General features: G+C 41.5%; 1 protein-coding gene across 1 annotated transcript in view; it reads left to right on the forward strand.

Moving 5' to 3' along the window:
- The window catches only part of LOC124589362 (unconventional myosin-XV), a 931,914-nt gene that overhangs the window by 865,700 nt on the left and 39,247 nt on the right, over positions 1-26,967 (forward strand). The window contains exon 49 of the mRNA XM_047131550.1: positions 18,129-18,499. Within this exon, the coding sequence (XP_046987506.1) occupies positions 18,129-18,499 (371 nt within the window). The remainder of the gene's footprint in view (positions 1-18,128; positions 18,500-26,967) is intronic.

Consider the following 26,967-nt stretch of genomic DNA (forward strand, 5'->3'; position numbering starts at 1 on the left):
GCTGGCCGAAAGATTTCGTCGCGGTTCCATCCGGCCTTTTACGAATTTTCATCGAAAAAGTCCTGCCTTGTCTGGAGGGAGTTTCAAAGGCTCTGCTGTTCCGAAGAGACTTTCTGTTGATTTTCGCCCAGGCTGAGGTAGTCCATGGCCATACAGTGGATGAACATCAGCATCTCAGCCTTCAGTCGTACACGATCGTACGTTAAACGACAATCTTCATTACGATCGTGCAACGACGACATTTGATCTGTGGACAACAGCAGCATCACCGAACAATCTGATAATGCTGACGATTTATGTGCATTGAGAACGTTCATAGTTCTACTATTATTCATTGCACACATCGGCCTTGTTCTACAAAATACAGATTTTCGCCGCAGTGGGAATTTCACTTTCAAAGTATGAAGAACAGGGGGAACCACAGACTTACTATACTGCTGAGCGTTAGCAAACCGAGACCGGACGTGTGACCCATTGTGCTGCTGAGACACAGCAGCATGTTTTGTAAATCGTCCATTGCGTCGGCGAGGTCGGCAGCGGCGGCGTCGGGCAATTGCGCAGAAGCAACAGACAGACGGGCAGATATGCTGGTGCCGGCATGACGGCCGCGTCAGCAGCAGAGGCCGCAGCGTTTTACCGCAGACTGTTTAGCGAGCTGCGCCAGGCGTCCGGGCGTGCGCCACTGCCACTGCCAGAACTGCGGCCGCGGCCACTGCGCTGGAATCTGAAGAACTCTGTGCAGGCCGGCCTTCAGAGGTTCCTTCCGCTTCAATCAGCGCAGTTGTGCCGGAAATTGAGTTGTTACGCGGTATCCATTAAGCGCCGCTTGGAAACTTACAGAGTGTTTCTGAAGCGCTAGTTACTTGAAAGTTGGTTTTTGTGCAGGCCGAAGGAAAGCGAAATAGGAAGAAATTGATTTTTTATATCAATTAATGCTATCAATTGTCACACTGAGGAAACTGGCTTACGTTTAAGCTTCCTACAAGACGTCTTCTGGTCACCACATTTCTCACTTCTGACTGGTAGTCGTTATTGTTATCACCAACAGCTGCGTTTAATACACTAGTCTCGTATTCAGGAAGTCAGGAGTCCACATACCCGTCCAGCTTTGCATCTTAAAGTTTTCCGTGAGTTACTAAATCACGTAAGGCGAACGCCGCGGTGATCACTTGAATAAGCTACGGAACTATCTTCTCCCATTATTTTCGAGCTGAACAAGCGCATTGTCGGCCCATACTTACACGTCTCTGATACGTGAAACTTTTACATATCTTCCTCCTTTCCCTCTCGCGGCCGGACGGGTGTTTGCAAACTGGCGAAACTGGGCCATTCTGCTGAAAATTTCTAAGATCTGTTGGCATTGTAGTGAACTTTTCAGAGTTCAAGTAGACATGTTATTCGTATCTAAGAATGTCAAGAGCAATTTTTGGCTCACAACTCTGTTCCTTGTGAAATATAAACGAGAAACTTCGGTCAGTTCTCTTTGATACCGGCGGAGTAGTAGATTGAAAATAATCTGTGGTGTGAACTTCCGAATCAGGAGGAACAAAGTAGCTGTTTCTTTCTTCTCTTGCGCTCTTCTCTGTAGGCTCGGTGATTTTAACACGGCTTGCGCCGGATTCCTTAAGGTGAAAGCTGTGTCGCGTCTCGTCGCTAATGCTTCCTTTTTCTGGCGCTGTTTTATCAAGAGGACTGTCCATGTCTGCTCAGGTGACAATTTGATTGACGGAGACGTGGGACACGGCGTCAGCAAGGTTTGAGAATGGATGCTAGCGAGCTGCTTTTCGCCACCTGTCAACAGCGTAACCCGTTGTCATGGAGCTGGAACTGAGGAACATTGCCTAGCGCTTGCGCACTTTTTTTCGTCATGGCAGTTAATACCCTGCTGATGTCTATTTCAAGATGACAGGCAAGTACTTATTGCGGTTTTAACAACACTAACCTACGCCACCTCAGAGACCCTTCCATACATCCTTAAAAATACAATTCCTACAGAGCTAAGAAGTACGTCTGTATTTGTGGCATAGTATGACCAGCGTTTGAATACTTTAATCATTAAAATTCCCTGACGCAATGTCGTTGCCAGTTGAAAATTTCTGTATGTTATTTACTGATGATAATTTAATGTTGACGCTAGAGGGAACCTTCAACTCACCAATCCAGTTTTTTCCCTCTTGCTTCACTACTGAAACTTAACATAATGTAGCATCCCGAAATGGTACTGGTATGCATGTTCAAACTTTGCTCTGCGTCACAGAAATATGGTGCTATGACATTTGTACAAATAATCATCTTACTCAGTACCTCGGCCTTTAAAAAGTGTCGCTAGGACTTTGTCGACAGAAAATCGTGATTTCACCTTCGATGAAGCTGATTCGGCTTTGGAAATCGAACTGCTTTCACAACCATTGGGTTTCCCATTCTGTCAGTTTACGATGTCTGCTCCTTTAACTTATTTGAGATGTACAAACTATTTATCCAGACGTAACACAACTTGCAGGCCCTCTTCGGCACTTGAAGTGAAAGTAACAGCACGTAAAAGAAAAAGTTACTAAGCGGAGGAATAAAAAAGCAACAGCATGTTGCCAATACCAACCGCATAGGCTGTAGAGTTTCCACATGAATCAGCCTGGAAGAACAGCACCCCGTGTAAAAAATTCCTCTATACAGGGTGTCACAGGAAGAATGGTCTATATTCAGAGAAATGACGGGAATGATCAATCGAAGAAAACGGGCTATTAGACATGGGTTCTAAAATGCACAGCTTGAGGTGTGTATCATAGTAGCCACAATGAACAAGTGCACGTAGCTCTTAAAGTACACTCTTAACAGATCATGACTACTGGACATTTTTTCTTGTTTTTTTCCGTTCTGATTTCCCTCAAAATATGGAAAGCGAAGAAGAAATTTGTTTCGCAGTATTGAAGTTGTGCGACTGGATTCTTGATTTCCTGTCAGGAAGGTCGCAGTTCGTAGTAATAGACGGCACATCATCGAGTAAAACTGAAGTGATATCAGGTGTTCCCCAGGGAAGCGTCCTGGGACCTCTGCTGTTCCTGATCTATATAAATGACCTGGGTGACAATCTGAGCAGTTCTCTTAGGTTGTTCGCAGATGATGCTGTAATTTATCGTCTAGTAAGGTCATCCGAAGACCAGTATCAGTTGCAAAGCGATTTAGAAAAGATTGCTGTATGGTGTGTCAGGTGGCAGTTGACGCTAAATAACGAAAAGTGTGAGGTGATCCACATGAGTTCCAAAAGAAATCCGTTGGAATCCGATTACTCGATAAATAGTACAATTCTCAAGGCTGTCAATTCAACTAAGTACCTGGGTGTTAAAATTACGAACAACTTCAGTTGGAAAGATCGCATAGATAATATTGTGGGGAAGGCGAGCCAAAGGTTACGTTCATTGGCAGGGCACTTGGAAGATGCAACAAGTCCACTAAAGAGAGAGCTTACACTACACTCGTTCGTCTTCTGTTAGAATATTGCTGCGCGTTGTGGGATCCTTACCAGGTGGGATTGACGGAGGACATCGAAAGGGTGCAAAAAAGGGCAGCTCGTTTTGTATTATCACGTAATAGGGGAGAGAGTGTGGCAGATATGATACGCGAGTTGGTGTGGAAGTCATTAAAGCAAAGACGTTTTTCGTCGCGGCGAGATCTATTTACGAAATTTCAGTCACCATCTTTCTCTTCCGAATGCGAAAATATTTCGTTGAGCCCAACCTACATAGGTAGGAATGATCATCAAAATAAAATAAGATAAATCAGAGCTCGAACAGAAAGGTTTGGGTATTCGTTTTTCCCGCGCGCTGTTCGGGAGTGGAATGGTAGGGAGATAGTATGATTGTGGTTCGATGAACCCTCTGCCAAGCACTTAAATGTTATTTGCAGAGTAATCATGTAGATGTAGATGTAGAAGGAGAACAAGTGCTCATGGCTCTTAAGATATCCATTTTGGAGCCCATGTTTACCAGACATTTTTGTTTCGAATTATCATTCGCGTTATATCCCTGAATATCGACTGTTCCTCCTGGGATACCCTGTATGTTTGATCGATCCTCGTTTTTATTCACAAGCCGGCGATCGGCTTCAGAGAAGTAATTTGCCAGCGGACTTCAATTGCGCTAGCACTATGTTATGGTGCGGCCAGTTTTCGAGTAAATCCTCCTACAGCCTATCGTCCACTCGTAAATACTTCTGTTAATATGTGCTGTGGTATCCACTAGACTAACGAGAGGTGACCTCCGCCCGTGGCAGGTGGTAATAATCCCAGTTGGGTGTCGCTGTGAAGCAATATGGCGCGACGAATGGCATCCAGTCCGCCCAGCATTGTTCAGACGCGTGGGCACTGGCTGCGTGGACATCCTTCGCCTGACCCTGCGCTGGGTGGGGACCTGCATTGCTGCGGACAGAGTCAATATCAGGCTGTCGGTGGGCCTTGTATACGTGTCTTCAAAGAGCGGACACTGTTGAAGATCCACAGCTATACAAAATAATTCGAAATTTATTCGCTGATTACGAATTCTTTGACATTAGCTGTATTAGGTATAGATACACTACCCAGTAGTGACGAATTTAATGGACTTCGGTATAAGGGTGCAGGCACTGTGACAATGAAGGTCTGGATCGGTCCGGGGAGCGTGCATGGATAGCCGAAGCCGTTAAGGCGACAGCCGGCCGAAGTGGCCGTGCGGTTAAAGGCGCTGCAGTCTGGAACCGCAGGACCGCTGCGGTCGCAGGTTCGAATCCTGCCTCGGGCATGGATGTTTGTGATGTCCTTAGGTTAGTTAGGTTTAACTAGTTCTAAGTTCTAGGGGACTAATGACCTCAGCAGTTGAGTCCCATAGTGCTCAGAGCCATTTGAACCATTTTTTCGTTAAGGCGACAACCAGTGACAAGCGGGAAATCTGCGTTCGAGGCCAAGTCCGGCACAAATTTTCATATGTCGCCACTGGACAGTATTTCTGTAGCCAGTACAGCTGTTGTTAAGGAATTTGCAATCTGCGAATAAATTTCCATTTAAGTGGGACGTTCTTTCCGCCGCAAGTGAAGAGCTAGCGGTCAGCCGCTGTAACCTCCGAGACAGTAGTTTTTGTGTATTCATAACAATACAAATTAAAAGGTAACAAAACAGTCAGCAGCTTCTGTACTCACGCCAAACCGCAGAGCTTTTAATGGCGACCCTGTGAGGTAGAAACTTGTGAACCGTAGTTGTAGGTTGATTTTAGACTTAACCATTTTGAACTTAATTCCATTAAATCGTCCCGGTCTTTACCTCTTGAGCGTAGTTCATCTAGGACGCAAGTGCGATATCGTACGAAGGAAATTAATAAACGATTTTTTAATCTTAATTAATTTAGTACAGTTGCGAACCACGCGGATCCGCTTATAAACTACATAATTTCCTCTTCAGCATTGCTTACATTTTGTGAACGAAAAATTTCCATGTGGAAGAACACAGTTTTATTTGGCCGAAGACACAATTGCATTACAATCCGTGTGCTTCCCATCGTCTCGCAGCATTAGATTCGATTCTCTTCCTTTGTGAAACGATATAGCGGGCCGCTGTGACCGAGCGGTTCTAGGCGCTTGAGTCCGGAACCGCGCTGCTGCAATGCTCGCAGGTTCGAATCCTGCCTCGGGCATGGATGTGTGTGATGTCCTTAGGTTAGTTAGGTTCAAGTAGTTCTAAGTCTAGCAGACTGACCTCAGATGTTAAGTGCCATAGTGCTTAGACCACTTAAACCGATTTTTGAAACGGTATAGATAGTGAATTAAGGTGTGCATAACTGATATGCAGGACCATAATATGCTAATGGCTGCACGATGTAGAGAATGTTACAACCCGGTCGTCTGGCACTCGTGATTTGGCCATGATCATATGCTCTGAGAGGACGTGTATTGCCCATGCTGTGAGCGACATCGAATTATAAGTTCGTCTGTACCCCATTTATGCGTCGCGCCGAACTATCACATTCTGCGAAACAATACTTACCTCCTTTCCTTCAACATGACGCGTTGTTATTGTCGATCTGGTCTTCACTCGGAAGGCTGATTTGATGCGGCGCTCCATGCTACTCAGTCCTGTGCAAGCCTCATGATCTCCTAGCAACAGCTCAACCCTACTTCCGCTTGCCGTATTCATCGATTGGTGTTTTCTAGAATCATCCTCCCCGCTTCCCTCCATAGCGAAACTATTTCTTGTTGCCTCAGGATGTCCTTTCTTTAAGTCAAGTTTTGCCGTAAATTTCATTTTTTCCCACTTCAATACAATACTTCGATAAACGCAAACAAGAAGACTCGAACTGGTAGTCCACTAACAACAAATCCCTTGATCATGGCGTTGAATGTGCCCATCAAGTGCACAATGTAGTTCTCGTCTGGCTACCAGAATGGTAGCAAAGCTGAAATAAAACAGATATAATTCTTTGATAAAGATTCGACTATAGTTACCGAGCGAGAGACGTTGCAGTCGTGTTCAGAAGTAGTGACATTCAAATCCTCGTCTGGACACCCAATTTGGTTTCCCACTGTTCAGGCGAACGCCGATATACATTTCTAGGAATGTACTGATCATTTTCGTGCTGTTTGCAGTGTTTCAAGGAACATTGTTTGTGTTTACCATGTAAATTCCGTATCACAAGTAAAGGCAAAAAAATCTTAATCTTCTTCGATGTGTAATTTATTTGTGTGTCCGCGTAGTAAATACTCGTAGAAGTAAGGGACTTAAGATAAAGTCTTCATGCAATTCCCGAGCGACGAACAAGGAAAGAGAGAGAGAGAGAGAGAGAGAGAAACAGATGTCTGAGACACTCACGCACATGTAACAAGAAATGCCTGTGCTGTCGCATCGTCCTTCGTCCTCGTGCGTCTGGAATACTCGGCGTGCTCCAATGACCGGTTTTTTCCCCTGTCTGTTTGTGCGCAGCGGCATACAGCTCACAAACGACGTCGCCGCCATTTGTCGTCGTAATAGACGGGAAATTGTAATTTGTGAACGGCACGAAAGGTCGCGGCGACATTCGACTAATTGTAATCGGTAGAAGCTGATGAGCGAGACCGTTAGGCGCCGACATTTTTTCCTGTGGCCGTCGTTCGCCATTTAACGCTTACGTCTGCGCTTGCTGCTGTAACCATCGTAGCGGAGATCCTGTTGCACCTTCTCACGGTCATATTTACACCTTGAAGGTGACATTCTGCCTTACAGCTAGTTTACGTTCATTATTTCGACTGTAGTTAGAGAGTCTTCCACTGGAGTTTATCTGTCATCTCCGTAACGCTTTCGCGATTACTAAATGATCCTGTAACGAAGCGCGCTGCTCTCCGTTGGATCTTCTCTATCTCTTCTATCAACCCTATCTGGTTCAGATTCCACACCGGTGAGCAGTATTCAAGCGGTGGGCGAACAAGTGTACTGTAACTTACGTCCTTTGTTTTCGGACTGCATTTCCTTAGGATTCTTCCAATGAATCTCAGTCTGGCATCTGCTTTACCGACGATTAATTTTATATGGTCATTCCATTTTAAATCCCTCCTAATGCCTACTTACAGATAATTCATGGAATTAACTGCTTCCAGTTACTGACCTGCTATATTGTAGCTAAATGATGAGGGATCTTTCTTTCTATGCATTCGCAGCACATTACACTTGTCTACATTCAGATTCAATTGCCATTCCCTCCACTGTGCGTCAATTCGTTGCAGATCCTCCTGCATTTCAGTACACTTTTTCATTGTTACAACCTCTCGATATACTACAGCATCATCCGTAAAAAGCCTCATTGAACTTCCGATGTTATCCACAAGGTCATTTATTTATATATTGTGAATAGCAACGGCCCTACGACACTCCCCTGCGGCACACCTGAAATCACTCTTACTTCGGAAGACTTCTCTCCATTGATAATGACATGCTGCGTTCTGTTATCTAGGAACTCTTCAATCCAATCACACATTTGGTCTGATAGTCCATATGCTCTTACTTTGTTCATTAAACGACTGTGGTGAACTGTATCAAACGCCTTGCGGAAGTCAAGAAACGCGGTATCTACCTGGGAACCCGTGTCTGTGGCCCTCTTGAGTCTCGTGGACGAATAGCGCGAGCAGGGTTTAACACGATCGTCTTTTTCGAAACCCATGCTGATTCCTACAGAGTAGATTTCTAGTCTCCAGAAAAGTCATTATACTCGAACATAATACGTGTTCCAAAATTCTACAACTGATCGACGTTAGAGATATAGGTCTATAGTTCTGCACATCTGTTCGACGTCCCTTCTTGAAAACGGGGATGAACTGTGCCCTTTTCCAATCCTTTGGAACGCTACGCTTTTCTAGAGACCTACGGTACACCGCTGCAAGAAGGAGGGCAAGTTCCTTCGCGTACTCTGTGTAAAATCGAACTGGTATCCCATCAGGTCCAGCGGCCTTTCCTCTTTTGAGCGATTTTAATAGTTTTTCTATCCCTCTGTCATCTATTTCGATATGTAGATGTAGATCTACCATTTTGTCATCTGTGCAGTGCAGTCTTCCTCTATGAATCCGGTAGTAGCGTGGAGTGATTGCTATTTATTTGTTTCGGCGTTTTAGGCATTGTACTGCGCGTTCGTCCATGGAATTGACCAAATGTCCATAATGCATACTGGAATCACCGTTCTAACTTTAAACGAGAGCATTTTGTTTAAGACCGATTATTTGGAGCGAGTATATCAAAGAATACCAGTGTATCAGGTGTGTCTGCGGAGGTACCCCAGGGGACGGCCTACACGATTCATGCCATTACGATGTCAGCAAGTAGTCATTAACCAGAAGGGTGAAATCTGAGTTTCTACCGGTGTATAAAATGTTCAGATAACTGAAGAGAATGGCCGGGTGACGTTTTCGACAATCGCAGACATTTGGACAGGTGTGCACCCTATCATTTTCAGGGCACAAATGCATCAAGGAGCGCTGTGCGAGGGAATTTAAAACTACAGTATCCAGAGCATATCCGGAAAACACACACGCACACACAAAATTGCGCGTTCTGTAAACACTAGCGCCACCACAAAACCAAAGATGAGCGTTCTCAGAAGTTATGGATAGTGAATATTAATAACCAACAGGTGATGTAGCATTAACTTTCTTCCACTGTTTTTGGACAAGGGAGAGATCAGGTTTCTATGCAGAATTTCAACAAAAACGTCTATCACTATTTATAAGGTCACTTGCTAATTTAATGTCAACTGCTACCTTAGTAACACTACCGTCATAGATGGAGGTGCGTGCCGGAATCCAAGTGTTGTTATATTACATTGGACGACCTCTGACAGTACATCGGCGGTTGTCGAAGATGTCACCCAACTGCATTCCCGTAAGGTATTTGAAGCGAAGATTGGTTTGAATACCACCGTGCTTTACTGGGTGTAGTCCTATTAGATGCGGTAAGCCCTTACCTTCCTCCGACTTTTGAACTGGCATAACCAGCCAATTATGGAGGGAGCTACAGTTTAACCTGGGCTAGGAATCACGGTAATATGGAACGAAAACTATTTGTAACGGAGAAAGCCGAACATTACAGAGAATCCTGATATAGAGCTAAATGTGATACGGGAGACGTGATATCTGAAGTCAAACTACGTTCATAGTTCTACACAAGCTCAAGGACCTCCGTAGGCGAATGGGAATTACAAATCTGTGTCACCACGTTAACAACGTAACATAGAATAGCGGTGAGGGAAAAAGAGTTAACATGCGCGAGTGAATCATCATTAGGCTTGGTCCCAACAGCAAATCTGTCTTAAGTAGGTTCCTGATTACCTACTTTCAACCGGTCAGCATATTCGATATTTCAGAAGCCACTGTTTCACGGAGTTCCCTTGGTTGAGTTATTGCTCTACAACGACCAGTTACGGTCAAAAGTTAAGTGGAAATTTTAGACGCCTAAATAGGTGCTACAGTGCGTATGCTGTTTTCTAATAAAGTCGCCGCCAGTTTATATGAAACTGCGAGAATCCACCGTAATATTCAAGTTAGTTCTGTCCAGACGTGATCTGATAAATTGCTGAACTCACAGCTCCCCTCCACTGTTCAATCGCCGAAGTGGGGGACTGTGGGACACCTGTCATTTCGGTAGTGATTTCATCAACCGCCATCGCTAGCGGAACAAGTACTTATAAGTGATTGCTACATGAATAATGAAACTTCGGAATAAATGTTATTAATAAGGTGGCATGCAGTGTCAGAGCTGGAACACAGCTGCGATATGCCCGCACTGCATACATCCAAGGCGTCAATAGTTTTCGGAGGAATTCAATTTTTAGAGTGTATTCATTTTCAGACAATTATTTGCTTGCATGAATTTCGAGAAGTGTGTTCATATTGGGAGACTGCTCTCCAAGCTAGTATGTTCTGTGCAAGCCTCTTCATCCCTGCATAACTACCGCAATCTATATCCATGTGAATTAAAAAGTTGACCTTCCTGTACAATTTTTTCCTTCCTACGATTCCTCCCATTGCCACATTGACGATTCCTTGATACCTCTTAAGATTTGCCCTATCAACCGATCTTTGTTTTTAATCAAATTGTGCCCTTTTTTTATTCCGAATTCGATTCACTACCATCTCATTAGTTATTCGATATACTCGTCTCATCTCTTGCATAAGTCTGTAGCACCACATTTCAAAAACTTCATTTATCTTCTATTTGAACTCTTAATCGTCCACGGTTCACTTCCGTAGAAGGTTACCCGCCACACAAGCACTTTCATAAAATACTTCCGAACATATTTCTTGTGTATGCTATTCTGCAGTTTCAACAAATTGTGTGAAACGCAGACAGGTGTAATAATAATTTACGAGAGCTGGGTACAGAATGTTATTTTTCACGTATGAACTACTTTTCCTTTGTCATATTTGTGCGTGACTATTACAATATCGATACTGTTGTCGCAAGTATTTGGCTGTTTTTACCTAATACATCGCGATTTCCCCATAAATTTCTGCTATTGAACAAACTAATTTCATTAACGACGCACAGGAGATTACGACTGGCTACGACATCCGATTACTGATTTGTCGTGTTCGTTTCCCCTCATTCTTCATGAGAACCGTTACCAACGACACAACATACAACAGAAAGGCCGCGAACACCGTAAGTGCAATTTTATCTTCGGTTTTAGGTTACTCGTCACTATCGTGCTCAGAGTTCGGCTATGTAACACGACAGGATAGGCATAGTTTTTCTCTATTTAAATAGTATAGTTTAGTCTTCAGTAGTTAATGGTAATGGACGAAATAAAATCATCAACCAACTTCGAAATTTGGCGCAGTTATGATGCAAATTTGAAACTCTCAGTTATTTGTTATGTGAACAGTACGTGTAATAGAAAAGCTTTCAAGAAGTATGACTGAAGTGATGCTGCGTGCCCGTTGCCCTGAACGATAGCGATAACACCGTAGAGTACTTCGGAACGAGAATGGCGAAAATACTGGCGGTGAATAAACTAATGTCGGCAATGAAGTTAACAGTTACATCAGTAATTTACCTACATGATAATATAAAATAATTGTATAAGAATGGCCGTACTGTGAACAGTTTTTGCAAATTTGACACGATTTTTTCTCTATTGTATTGCTCTCTCTTTTTGTCCCCACAAAATGAAGGATGCGGCTTGTATTAGGGGCTATACGGTGATTTTCAGTTCCACCTGATTACAGCAAAATGATGGCCTGAAACGTGACGCGGGAAGAAAAACAGATTCATGCACAATATTTATGGCTTTGAAGTTACGGGTGCTGCCTGACATGTCGCGTATCTCGCGAAGAGGGTTATTATAGCAGTTGATTCCTGGTAAGCTGCAACTACGGCCGCGTAGTCGAGCCGGCTCGGCTGCCTGCTGCTAAGAACGCGGTAGAAAGCTGTCAGCCTCTCGGTTGTGACAGCCTCCTGCTGTGGCAACTCTCCGAAACTGAAGAGATGGGCAGCCACTTCTACGTGTCGTCGCTGGCGGACCAGCACCCAGCCGTTCCGTCCCACTCGACGTCGCATCGGGTTCTCGTAACATGAGGTGCATAAAGCTTAAGCGAGAATATGTGGCACGTTTTGAACTAGATGAAATGAACTGTACTGTAACTGGTAAAAATCTAGTGTCATTACATTCCGAAGGCTATAAGATGAGTGATGAAAAATGCGAGGGCGTGCTGAAAAATAATGCCTCCTATTATGTCGGTGCCTGAAAAACAGCATGCTGGAATCGAGTTTCGAGTCTGAAGAGTTCGTCCACACGTCCTTCAGCATGACAATGCCGGACCGTAGAGGAGCACTGCGACATCTGCAACAATCTGACGCCTCTGGTTCACCGTCAGCGATCATCCTCCATACAGCCACAACTTCGCCCCATCCGATTTTCATCTGTTTCCGAAACTTAAAAGGACATCTTCATTTTGATAGTGATAAGCGAGGCAAGCAAATGTGTGGTTGTGGCTCCGTCAACAGACATTCTACAATGACGGTACCAACAAACTGGTCTCTTGGTGGGGTAAATGTGCTCATAACCAGGGTGATTATGTTGAGGAATAAATATATAAAAGTGAAGAATAAACATGTATAATGTTAATAACGTTTATTTAATTTAAAAAGCTTGAAGAGTTTCCACTTAGGAAATTCGGAGGCATTACTTTTCAGCATGCCCTCATATGTTGGCCAAAATAATTAGACTGTCAGGACATATATCAAACACAGGAAGATATACTTCCACAAACTACACAATATGCAGGAGTTATGATATACATGTTATGTAATGCTGACATGTAGATCTCATAATTTTTTACTCGAAAGGAATAGTTGGGGTTGGGTTGTTTTTGCGGAAGGAGACCAGACAGCGAGGTCATCGGTCTCATCGGATTAGGGAAGGATAGGGAAGGAAGTCGGCCGTGCCCTTTGAAAGGAACCATCCCGGCATTTGCCTAGAGCGATTTAGGGAAATCACGGAAAACCTAAATCAGGATGGCCGGACGCGGGATTGAACCGTCGTCCTCCCGAATGCGAGTCCAGTGTAAGGAATAGTTCAGAGACAGGCAAACGTATAGTAATTATTGCCAACGATTGAAACTGTGTACTTGACAGAGAAGTTGGGCACCTGCTCACACCTCCCACAGCGTTAACATGCACACTGCTAGCATGTGCGACAGGATGGTGAGCCAGGCCTGTATTGATCCGCTTGGTGGATTAATGACTGTGGGCTTGTATGCTGGCCTGCCTGAGTATGGTTTTTAGGCTGTTTCTCATTGGTTGTTTAGGCAAGTTGCGAGCTGATACTCAAATTCCACACCAGAGGATATAATACACAAGTAGTTAAAATTTAGTAAAACACAAAATAAAGTGTATGTGATCCACAGATGTAGGCGCACACAGCTTTTCTCCCTTAGATTACGTTGATGAATGTGGCGTCAGGAAAGGCATCCAATCACAGAGTTAAATAATAAAATAAAATTTTCCGAATTCTGAAAAAAGTGGATGCTGTTCCAGGTGGTATAAACGCTAGGGATTAGAAGAAAGATTTTCTGGGCTGGACAGCAAAAAGTTGTGTCTATCAGGAACCATAATACTGCATAGTGAAATATTTTGTAACATGTAGGCTGTTGGTAATCTATTTCTTCCCTATACCCTTTTTGCAGGTGTGCAAGTCCATCAAGGTGTGCAGGAGAAGTTCTATCTAGTTTAGAGGGTAGGAGAGAGATACTAGCTGAATTACAGCAGTGAAGGCAGGTCATGAGTTGTGCCTGAATGGAGCAGCTGATAGGAATGTTGCCTGTGAAAGAAATTCTAATACAATATAACCTCCAGATATGAGGCACCACTTCACACAGTTGTATGTTTGAGAGTTTTTCAAACTATTGGTTGAAAATTACAGGACTTAAGTTTCCTATTCAGGAGAAGCATGATGCTTGGAGCAACAAAAATGAATATACAGGTCAAAATAAGGCTATTTGAATCAGAAAGAAAAGAGAGGGCAAAGGAATGGTCAACAACACTGGGAGAGCAGTGTGCTGACCCCAAACCCCACAATGCTGCATCCAGTGACTCCATTGTCAGAGGATGATTTGGCGTTCGGTCAGGCCCTATTGACCTATCTAGAACATGAACTTTACCTACCTTTACCTTACCAAGAGGTGTGGTGGCAGTTAGCTTTGAATTTGTGTGGGAATGGCTGCATAGGGCTAGAGAAAGATGTTGGTCCAAAATAGTAGTTAAAATAAGGATAATTAAGAATGTACATTAGCACTGAAACAGGAAGGGGAAAAAATTTTACAAACTAAGTAAAAGTTTTGGAGGAAAAAGAAAAAGTAAAATAAATATTGCTGTTCTAAGGAAGGGGGGAGTTAGACTGACAAAGAGGAATGTGATGCAGTGAGGCTCAAAAATTCAAACAGCATGGAATCAAATTATTGAAAAATAAATTATTCATAATGGGAGTCAAAATATTTATTTTTACACAGTTCTTACAATTAAAAAATACTACACATGCATTAAATACAGTATATAAATTTTAAACTGCTTTATGATTATAGAAAACACATAAAACAATAACACTGTGCTATTACCAATCTATAAGAAAACTGACAGTGGCATTTTGCTTCTGATCCAGCTCCACATGGATTCAGTGCCTGTAAAATGTATAATGAGTAGCAAATTTGTTCTGTTACTTCCACATAGTAGTCCAGATTCAACAGAGCAGTACCTGTTGGTACATGATTTAATATTCATTTATGTTTCTTGGACAGATGAAATCATCTCCCTTATTCACTCCATCATTATTGTTTTGTTTCAAGTCTATTCATAATGCATCAGCATCATGGTCTCTTGGCTGTTTATAAGCAGTCTTTCACTTTTGAATGATAGCTGGTTGATCAATGTTCCTGAGTGCAGATGATGCCAAAGGGCTCAGCTGAAAGACAGCTGACAATGTAAGGCTTATTTCCATGTTCAGTTTCAGGTGTGACATATTGCCCTATTATTTCATGAACGTTGAAAGACAAGAGTATTTGATAGAGCATTGTCATATACAATAACAGGGTTACTAGACATGGAAGATATATGAGATTGCGTGTTAATAATTAGCACAGTTGCTGCTATTCAAGGGCCTGAAAAAGAATAGTACTTATTGTTAGTATTCATACTGGCAGTTTTTCTTCTCAAATACTTTACAGCCAAATAAATACTTTAGGAGTAAAGCTTTGAGTTGTTGACAGGCATGCACTAAAAAGAAAGAAAACTTGCTAGCTTTCAGAATGAAATCCTTTCTCAAGCTAGAGTACTCTCTCTCTCTCTCTCTCTCTCTCTCTCTCTCTCTCTCTCTCTCTCTTTGTCTTGACATTAATAATTGAAAAATTATGGGTACTGATGCAGAAAGATAAGTTATTCTGAATATTAAATTGCAGGAATGAGGAAAGCTATATTTTAACATGCTTGATTACGTAAGATGGTGCATAAGCATATGCTGTCGAGGTAACACCACAGAGAGTATATAACACACTGTTATTGTGGTCTATTATACTCTGTGTGGAATACTTTGCCACACTCGCATACACATACAAAATATATTGTTCTTGTATCCTCAACAAAAATCAAAGATTCTGTGTGGGCGAAAGAAATGAAGGTAATGAATGAGGGAGATAAACTTTTGTTGCTTCCATTTATAGAAACTTTTCTTGAAATACATGGATTAAAGTTTTGAAGTACATGAAATCACCTTATAACTGTAATTATATATGTCTCTCAGACATGAGATTAAAATGAATGGGGATATTAAATATATGTGAAACTAAGAAAATCCCACATTTTGACCTTAAAGTCATCTAATTGTCATTTTGTGACATTGTATTCTTTACATCATTCTTACAAAAAGTATTATTTCTATTCGTTTATTAACTGCAGCTGACAATATTAAATAGGCCTGCAGTGTGGACATACATATTTGAGGAGTGGGTTCCTGCACAAATTACAGACAGTGGTATTTATGCTGTTGTATTTGCACTTCTGTGATACAGTTTGTCTGACATATGTTACAGAAATAATACTTGAGTCTCAAAAGAAAGAAATAGCTGTTTTAAACTGTTGTATCAAAGAGAAAGAAAGGTTTGCTTGAGATGCAAGATTTTGCGGCTCAACACACATTGATGAGCACCTTTTGGTTTGATGGGATATTCACAGCTAATTTCTGACAGTATTTTAAAATCAAATCACTGTTGTTATTAAATTCCAATCCAGTCTGTCACCATGTATATTCTTGGCTGATCAAACAGTATGTAAACAAAAATCACACAATAGCTGTACTTCAGTCAGTTATTATTTATTTTTCCTTCAAGCTACCAGTTTCAGCACTTCACTTGTACCATTTTCAGGCCCATGTACATTAGAATATCAACAATTATACAGTACAGTGTATGTCTGGTGTAACACACAAAATAATAATACAGTTACAAAGCAAGACCAGCAAAGGTTGCTACACTGTACAAAATATAACATAAGGGGATATAAAGAATTAAATGTACACACAAACATTACACATAAAAGACATCTAATAGAAACTACAAAAAGTATGAGATGTGACATAAACAATCAAAGGCATGAAATGATCATAAATCAAACCACATATTAGTAGAGGTGTGAGCTTCTTCTTTCTTTCTTTCTTCTTCTTCTTCTTCTTTTTAAATACAGAATGTAAGACACATCCAAGTCATGTGGTTAAAAAGGTACTGCTTCTAAAAATAAAACCACCCTCCACCATTAAAACATAACGTTACTGCTTATGAAGTATATTATAGTGGTTATCACCTATCACCCATGTATTGTGTGCCCCTCATGATAATAACTGAGTTAGCAGTCCTACTATCAAAGATAAGTTATTCAGAGCAAACCCAATACTCCTCATATTATCATGCGAGGGGTGGTATACAGTGAGTAGGCATGGAGGAACTCATAAACCTGAGCAGCATAAAATTTTATACCAAATCAGTAGTTTTACACTAAGCATACCTTTAATGTCAAGTAATCTGAAGTAACTGGAGAACAAATACTACGAGGAGGAGGGGGGGCTAATGAGTATCTCTGGTCATTATATTAATCAGAGAGGGAAATCACTATAATTACCATATCTTGTGGAAAATACAAAGTGTCATATGTTTTGTAGAAGCAACAATGATAATGAATTCAAGTAAAAACTGAACCTACGAGGTATGCACTTAACAGAATGGATCTGTGGGGATGTTAAAGGATAAAGGTACATGGGGAGGAGGATATAAGAAGAACCAACAAAAGTATACAAGGTATACTCCCTCCCACCCCCATCCACCCCCCCCCCCCCCCCCCCCCCACACACACACACGCACAGACACATGTTCCTTTATCCTTTTCCTTCCCCACATCTTCATTATGTTAATTGCATACCTCATCACATCTCTTATTTTTTGTAGTTTCTATTAGATGTCTTTTGTGTGTAATATGTTAGTTTTTTGATGGCAACGAGTATGTGAAGATGTCCTGTTATATTGTGGTTTTGTGTTCACATTTAAGTCTTTATATCCCTTTATGTCTGTTTTGTATAGTGTAGCAACCTTTGCTGGTCATGCTTTGTATCTGTATTATTATTTTGTGTTTTACATCAGAAAAAACACTACATTGTATACTTGTTGATGTTCTAATGAACATGGGCTAGAGATTAAAGAAAAATTAAATAATAACTGACTGAAAACAGCTGTTGTTTAGTTTCTGCTCTACATCCTCTATTTATTCCTGTGGATTTTAAGTACAAAGCGAAACCAATTGCAGAAAAGAAAGACCAGAACTGTTGAATGACCATAATATTTAGTGTTAACATAGTGCAAACACTGTGAAGCTATCTGCAAACTGAAAATCTTCGACTTATACATTCAAATTTCCTTACTTATTAACAAGGTCTCTTTTCAAACTCTGTAGTGATTGTGCATTAGAAGATTCTTCCTATATAGCATCCATTGTTTTTCTCTGGTTACAATAAAACCTGTGTGTCTGCTTCCAAATAAACAACTTACATTCTCTCAGTAGCAGTATGCAATGCTAATCTTGTGGAACTTATAATTTCATTGTTTATTAATTGTTTTAGCTACACCAGAAACAGCAGCCTGTCATTTCGGCTGTGGATGGGTACCACCACCAGCAACAGCAGCAGCAGCAGACACAGGGTCAACATCAACAAGTATCACTGCAACAACACCAGCACCAGCGCACCTCACCCCAACATGGAAGCCCAAGGCGTGCTATGTCACCACCTCCAGCTCACAACCATCTGGATGCATGGACTGGGCGGCCTCAGCATACAGGAACTGTGCTCACCACAGCACATGAGCTGTCACAGCAGCAGTACCAACAACAACAACAACAACAACAACAACAACACACTCTTCCAAATCAGCATGATGGCAAGCACTCGTTGTTGCAGTTCGCAATGCTGCACTTTCGACAGAGTCTTGAGAAGTGAGTACCATTTCCATGTTGGGTAATTTGCTTTGTCAGACTCGAAACATACTTTTTGTGTGTAGTGACAAGGCATAGAACAAAAACAGCTGGTTTTGAGCTGCCCTTTTGATACATATATGTATGGTGACTGGACTTTTGTCACCCCCATCCTTTACAAAACCATTCAAGGTTGTGCTCCATCTCTAGTGCTCTCATTGTTGATGGGGCTTTAAAACCTAAAATGGAAATGGAAATGAGCGTTTGGCGTCATTGGCCGGGAGGCCCCTCGCGGGGCAGGTCCGGCCGCCATATCGCAGGTCTTATTACATTCGGCGCCACATTGGGCGACCTGCACGCCGGATGGGGATGAAATGATGATGAACACAACACAACACCCAGTCCCTGAGCGGAGAAAATCTCCGACCCAGCCGGGAATCGAACCCGGGCCCAGAGGACGGCAATCCGTCACGCTGACCACTCAGCTACTGGGGCGGACGCTTTAAAACCTAACCTCACTTCCTTTGACTTTTATCACAGAATGGTGATTTTTAGAAATCTGTCACTTAATGAGATACTGTCCAATGTAAGTGAGCACAGTCATTTTACACAGCAAGAATATTTCTCACCGTACACAGCGTTCTATCCATGTCAAATATAAAGTGTATACACATATTTTGTGGCAGGAAGTAATATTTGAGTGCACCAAATGAGAAGTACAATAAGATTCTCAGTGTTCAAGTGTTTGGTTCCTTCTTTAATTGCATGATTGAATTACTGTAGTAAAATCCAAAAGAATGGCAACTGAGACGACCCAAATGAAAATCTGTGCTGTGATTCATATAAGGAAACTGCCAAATAAAGTCATTTCAAAATTGTGATTCTGTGATTTGGTTTAAAGAAAAATTTTAAAAAAAGTTTGCCAATCTATGACATGGTATGAAGAGATTGTGAGCTTAAAGTGAGATGTAAGGGGAATGTGAACATTAATGCCAGACTATCTCTAGTGGTGAAATGTAAGAACATCAACTTAAAATTGTCCAGTAGACACATAACTCTGTTCAGACAGTAACCAGAAATGTTGAAAACTGTGCTTGATCAATGCATAAAATCATTTATTATGAACTGAATAAAAAATCTGATAGCTCACTGTGTACCTTCTGCAGAAGGAGCAGTAAAACACTCCCAGAGATAATGTTGAAAACTCCAGTAATTAATATAAATTTTCATGTGTCTTATAATAAATGTTATATTCACTGTTAAGATCCAAAAATGAATAATCAAAGAAGCATTGCATACACTTGGGCATGTTTTTCATCTGTGAAGATAATGTTAAGCACTTGCTATGATGGTTGTGTAGTTCTTCTAACAGACTAAGCATAGAAGTACACACAGAGAATAATGATACCCATTGGTGAAATGACAAAAGGAATAAAAAAGATCACTTTGCGCACTCAGTATGAAAGGATCTCATGTCAACATGTTGAAGTAGTCGTTTCAACAGCCACTGAGGGGAAAAGGATGCAACCAGCTGCAGATTGTGGTGCACCTTGGAGCAAACAATGTCTATCCTCTGGTTGCCAACGTTATACTCAGATCAGTCCAGTGACTGGCAGAAGAAGTTGAGAAAATCAGTCTTTCTCACATAATTTGAACAAAGCTTACAATCTGCAGTATTGAATCCAGAAATGATTGTAGCCCCCTGATTCTGAATCAAATTGAAGACTTCAATCAGAGACATTGAAGGTTTGGTAACAAGCTTGGCAATGACTTTCTAGACTTGGACCATAGGGTTGAGAGCTGTAGCATCTCCCTAAATGGTTCAGGGGAGTCCTACACATCAATACCTGACTGTATGCGGCATGCACACTCTCCATGCAATCCAGATAATGGGTACTCCAGAGTATCAGGGCGAGACCAAAAAAATGCCTGGCCTTCCTCCCCCACTGATGAAATTATTAAAATGTTACTGATCACTAACAAAGGATTTGCAACAAAGTGACAGAATTGGGAGCAGCAGAGTTGATGTAACACTACATACAGAAAGCTATATAAAATCCAGTATTGTTTAAAGTGAGAGTTTGAAGTATATCTAAGTGTATATTGAAAGAATAGTCTGAGGGGTAATGGAAATGGTATATTCATTGCAGCAGGCAAAGAACTCAATCCCACTGAGATAGAAACAGAAGCTGCATTTGAGATGATCTGAGCAAGACTCAGTATTAAGGCTGGGCATAAACTTAAAATTTGGTCCTTCAATCAGCCACCACACTCACCACCAGATGTAACCAAAACAGGCAGAGAAAACCTCAGCTCACCTGTACATACGTTCCCCAATCCCACCGAGACTTTGGTCATCCAACCATCAGTTTAGATATTATTCACCTTCTCTAAGAAATACTTAGAACAGATTGTTCAGAAACACTCCCATAAAGAAAATATATTACATATAATGGCAACAAAAAGACTTGACCTCTAAAGTTATGCCCACGTTGAAACTAGTATCAGTTATCATGAGACATTTATAGAAACAATGACAACCAGAGTACAAATTACAACTAAAATAAGTAGAAAGATTTATGTATTCAATAAACTAGATAAAGAGGCAGAATGTCATATCTCAAGGACAAACTCAAAATCTTTAGCTCTGGTCAGGACCACATAGAATCATTGTGATCCATGCTTTTATGCACCTAGTAGAACTATTCATGACTGGTGTGACACACTGTGGTATAAAACCTCTGTCAAGATACTTCCATAGAAACACCGACTACTGGACAATAGTTGTAATAGAAAGTATAGGGCCAGAGGAAGAGAGATGCTCAACAAAATACATATGACTGTCAAAAGGGCAGTGTGGAAAGCCTTCGGCCACTACTGTTGCAGAAAGTTATTGATAGATCTCTCACAAAATCAAAAGAAATTATGGCAATGTATGAAGACTGTGAGAGGCACTGAAGTTAAGTGTCGAGCCATTCATGGATGATGCACGAACCGAAATTGAAGGTAGCAAAACAGGTGCAGAAACACTGAACACTTTCATCTAATGTTCCTTTACAAAGGGAGCTCCACAAATACTGCTGCAGTTTAATTCTTGCTCCAATGCGAAGATAAATGATACAGATCTTCGTGTCAGCCGCATTGGCAAAACAGCTGAAATTGAGCAAGGCCTTAGGGCCCTATGGAATCCCTGTCAGATTCTGGACAGAATTTGCGTCTGAGTTAGCCCCTCTCTTAATCGCAATATACTGTAAATCCCTCAAACAAAAAAATGTCGAGTGATTAGGAGAAATCACAGATCATGCTCAGCTACAAAAGCATACCAGAAATATCCACAAAACTACCATGCCATATCATTGATGCCCATCTGCTGTAGAATCTTAGAACATATTCTGAGTTCAAACACAATGTGCTGCTCCAACTGAGTTACGTCCCCAATCCCCAATCTGCACATTTTCTGAAAACATTGGTTAAGGAAAACCCAACTTATGCTTTTACCTCTAGACATTCTGAAAGTCATGGATTGAGAAAATCAGGTGGTTACAGGATTTCTTAACTTCCAAAATGCATTTAGCTCATTACCACACCACACTTTACACAAGTATTCACAAAAGTATCATTAGGTATCATAAAATTTATGAGTTCATTAAAGATTTCTTGATAGGGAAGGCACAGTTTGTTATTATTGATGGAGAGGCAAAATTAGATGTTTGTTGGAACTGCAAATAACTTCCAAAAATTATGTGCACTATGAAATTGCCATTATTCTTCTTTTTCTTTTATTACTAGTAATAATAGTTGTAGTATTAATAGTAGTCCACTTGTGCTCTTCTTACTTTGTCCTTGGTGTATGAACCTTATTACATTTGTAATAAGTAGTTTCGAATCAGAATAAGATCTGAATTTGTTTCCAGTACCAGTACTATTTGTAGAGACTGAAATACCCACAGAAAATATAATTTCATAAATATAGCAGGGGAAATAGCTCAGTCAGTGGTCAAATTGTGTAGTTTACTGCAACTGGTCCAGAGAAAGTATGAAACAGTGACACATGAGATTTTGCCTTATTATTGATGAATTTATAGCATCTAGATTGTTGCAGATGACAAAGATTTGCTCTAACACGCTGGTGAAAGTTTATTCATATTGTAAACTCCCAATGGAAGTAGGATGAAGTGCAGTGTCCACATTATCATTTTGTACAATTCTTCGTAGCTAATGGTTGTTTTGTTAAGTGAATTGCATCAAAATGCAATTAACAAAGCATATTTTAGAGTTAAGGACTTTTTAGACCAAAGAAAGGCATGTACCTGTGGAGGAATAACAACCAGATGGGTAGCTTCCTGCAATACTTCATCTCACCAGCCTCCTGTAACCTCATGAGGAGTTTTTGATAGTGTGTCTCTATGATGATTTGCACTTATGAGCATTATCCTTTAGCAACACACTGTGGCCATCCTATAGAACAGTCACCTTGCCCAGTGGTGGTTGGGTCTTTACCGTTTTTGGTGTGATCTACATCTACATCTACATGGATAATCTGCGAATCACATTTCAGTGCCTGGCAGAGGGTTCATCAAACTACCTTCACAATTCTCTATTATTCCAATCTCGTATAGCGCGCGGAAAGAATGAACACCTATATCTTTCTGTACGAGCTCTGATTTCCCCTATTTTGTCGTGGTGATCGTTCCCCCCTGTGTAGGTCGGTGTCAACAAAATATTTTCGCATTCGGAGGAGAAAGTTGGTGACTGGAATTTCGTGAGAAGATTCCGTTGCAACGAGAAACGCCTTTCTTTTAATGATTTACAGCCCAAATCCTGTATCATTGCTGTGACACTCTCTCCCATATTTCACGATAATACAAAATGTGCTGCCTTTCTTTGAACTTTTTTGACGTACTCCATCAGTCCTTTCTTGTAAGGATCCCACACTGCGCAGGAGTATTCTAAAAGAGGACGGACAAGCGTAGTGTAGGCAGTTTCCTTAGTAGGTCTGTTACATTTTCTAAGTGTCCCACCAATGAAACGCAGCCTTTGGTTAGCCTTCCCCACAACATTTTCTATGTGTTCTTTCCAATTTAAGTTGTTCGTAATTGTAATACCTAGATATTTAGTTGAATTTACGGCTTTTAGATTAGACTGATTTATCATGTATCCGAAGTTTAATGAGTTCCTTTTAGCACTCATGTGGACGACCTCACACTTTTCGTTATTTAGGGTCAACTGCCACTTTTCGCACCATTCCAATATTTCTTCTAAATCGTTTTGCAGTTTGTTTTGATCTTCTGATGACTTTATTAGTCGATAAATGACAGCGTCATCTGCAAACAACCGAAGACGGCTGCTCAGATTGTCTCTGAAATCGTTTATATGGATAAGGAACAGCAAAGGGCCTATAACACTACCTTGGGGAACGCCTGAAATCGCTTCTGTTTTACTTGATGACTTTCCGTCAATTAGTACGAACTGTGACCTCTCTGACACAAAATCACAAATCCAGTCACATAACTGAGGCGATATTCCATAAGCACGCAATTTCACTACGATCCGCTTGTGTGGTACAGTGTCAAAAGCCTTCCGGAAATCCAGGAATACGGAGTCAGTCTGTAATCCCTTATCAATAGCACTCAGCACTTCATGTGAATAAAGAGCTAGTTGTGTTTCACAGGAACGATGTTTTCTGAACCCATGTTGAGTGTGCGTCAATAGACCGTTTCCTTCGAGGTAATTCATGATGTTCGAACACAATATGTGTTCTAAAATCCTGCTGTATATCGACGTTAATGATATGGGCCTGTAATTTAGTGGATTACTCCTACTACCTTTCTTGAATATTGGTGTGGCCTGAGCAACTTTCCAGTCTTTGGGTACGGATCTTCCATCGAGCGAACAGTTGTATACGATTAAGTATGGAGCTAATGCATCAGCATACTCCGAAAGGAACCTAATTGGTATACAGTCTGGACCAGAAGACTTGCTTTTGTTAAGTGATTTGAGTTGCTTCACTACTCTGAGGATATTTACTTATACATTACTCATGTTGGCAGCTGTTCTCGATTCGCATTCTGGAATATTTACTTCGTCTTCTTTTGTGAAGGCATTTCGGAAGGCTGTGTTTAGTAACTCTGCTTTGGCAACACCGTCTTCATTAGTATCTCCATTGTTATCATGCAGAGAAGGCATTGATTGTTTTTTGCCGCTAACATACTTCACATACGACCAGAATCTCTTTGGATTTTCTGCCAGGTTTCGAGATAAAGTTTCACTGTGGAAACCGAAATAATTTTCAGAGAATGCGTTTAGCACAATTTCAGATGATATTTTATGCGTACTACCGGAATTAAACATGTATTTTCACCAAGATGTCGAGGGTAAATTCAAGTCACCACCAACTATTATCGTATGAGTCGGGTACGTGTTTGAAATCAAACACAAGTTTTCTTTGAACCTTTCAGCAACTGTATCATCTGAACTGGGATGTCAGTAAAAGGATCCAATTATTATTTTATTCCGGTTGCCAACAATGACCTCTGCCCATACTAACTCACAGGAAGTATCTACATCAATTTCGTGACAAGTTAAGCTACTTCTGACAGCAACAAACACACCACCGCCAACCGTGTTTAGCCTATCGTTTTGGAACACCGTTAGGCTCCTCGCAGAAATTTCGGCTGAACCTATATCCAGCTTTAGCCAGCTTTCAGTGATGTAAACTGCTTGCGTAACTCCTTTGTCTTGGGGTCATAATCATACATCCAGCAGTTGTCAGTGGTCATTAGGTGGATAAGAAAGTCATTTGGATTGGTGTGACAGAGCCACAAACTTCTATGCTGGTGTTTCAGTTAAGTAGGCTCGTACAGTAGGTGTGCACCCAATCGTATTCAAAATATTAAGTTGCTGAAAAGTGATCCATGACAGATTTTTCACTTTTTCCACTACTGCCTTTGATTGAGATATACCAGTCTTGGAATACCAAAACCTCAGCTTCTCTTGTGATTCTTGGTTCTTTGCAGAGATACAATCTGCAGTTTCACTGTTTGTCATTCAGACCTGTTTGACCAGAGTAGAAGCATCTGCACCACCTGTCCACTGTGTTGTATGATGTGTATTGTTGCCAGATACTTCCTTCAACTCAGCATGGATTGCTGCTTTGTTGTTTCGCTTCAGGTGCAGGAAATCAATTACTGCACAGTACTCCATCTTATCAGTAGGCTGTGCCCCTTACACCCCTTTGGATATTCTTCTGCAAACGTTAATAATGCAATATTAACTGTTGTTGGCAATGAAAGTTTGGGAGCATGGCATGAGGCCAGAATGATTATAGTGCCAAATGGGGCTGGCCCTGCAACAGAAGGCAGTTGAAAGTATGAGAAAAAAGTATGTGTTAATCAGTGAGCAGTTACAGTGCCTTCATTACATGGCTGGAGACAACAGGGATGATTTCAATTGGGAAGAATCATCCAGACACTGGAAGTAGGACAAAGTGCGTCAAGTGTAATTCAAGAGATTGGTATTTCTCACAGCACTATTTCATGTACGTGGGGAGAATTCCAAACCAAAGGTACTGCTGTCTGAAGGACGGGGGGTAGTTGACCACAGTCAGCTACAGCAGCAGATGATGACTACATCGTGCAACAAGCAAGAAGAGTCCCACACCAAACAGTAGGTGCAATTGCAACCACATTTAACAGGACTACAAGGCATGCATTCTCATGCTCTCCAGTAGCCCAGCAACTGTGTGGGGGTGGTTTCTTTATCTGAAAACCAGTATGTTGTGTTCCATTTTCCATTGATGGCTGGGACCATTTGCAGTGGTGACAATAGTGTAGGGACTGGACCAGTGAAGAATGGAGAAGGGAAGGGGGGGGGGGGGGGGGGTCACGTGCTCTTCTCAGATGAGAGAAAATTCAGACTGCATAGTGATTCTGCATGTACATGTGCTCTCATGTGGCAAGAGGTGGCAGCATGCAAAGGACCCAGGGACGTTGTCAAATATGATTGTTTTGTTGGTCCTGGTGTTATGGTGCAGGGAGATATAACGTTGCATGGGTGTACTGACCACCAAATCTCTGAACACATTACACTCACCAGTCACTACTCTTCCTCGTGCGCATCTTTTCAGAGGCGCATTCAGCACTGGCTTTATTTTTATGGACGACAGTGCACGAGTGATTCAAACCACACAGGTGGAGGAGCTCTTAGAGCAAAAAGATACTTGGCAAATGGACTGCCCCACTCATTTCTTGACCTACATCCCTTCAAGCAGATGTGGGATGCACTGGGGAGCTGTATTGCAGCTTGTCCATGTTCATGAGTGACCGTTCAGCAGTTGTCAAAGGCCTTGATGGTAGAATAGAAAGCCCTATCACAGGACTCCCTCACCAGCCTTCTGGCTAACATTGGAGCACGTTGCAGAACACACATTGCTGTCCATGGTGATCACACATCCTGTTAAGATCGATGTTCCACCTTTCGTAATATCCAGG

Source organism: Schistocerca americana, chromosome 2, assembly GCF_021461395.2.
Source record: "Schistocerca americana isolate TAMUIC-IGC-003095 chromosome 2, iqSchAmer2.1, whole genome shotgun sequence".
NCBI lineage: Eukaryota > Metazoa > Arthropoda > Insecta > Orthoptera > Acrididae > Schistocerca > Schistocerca americana.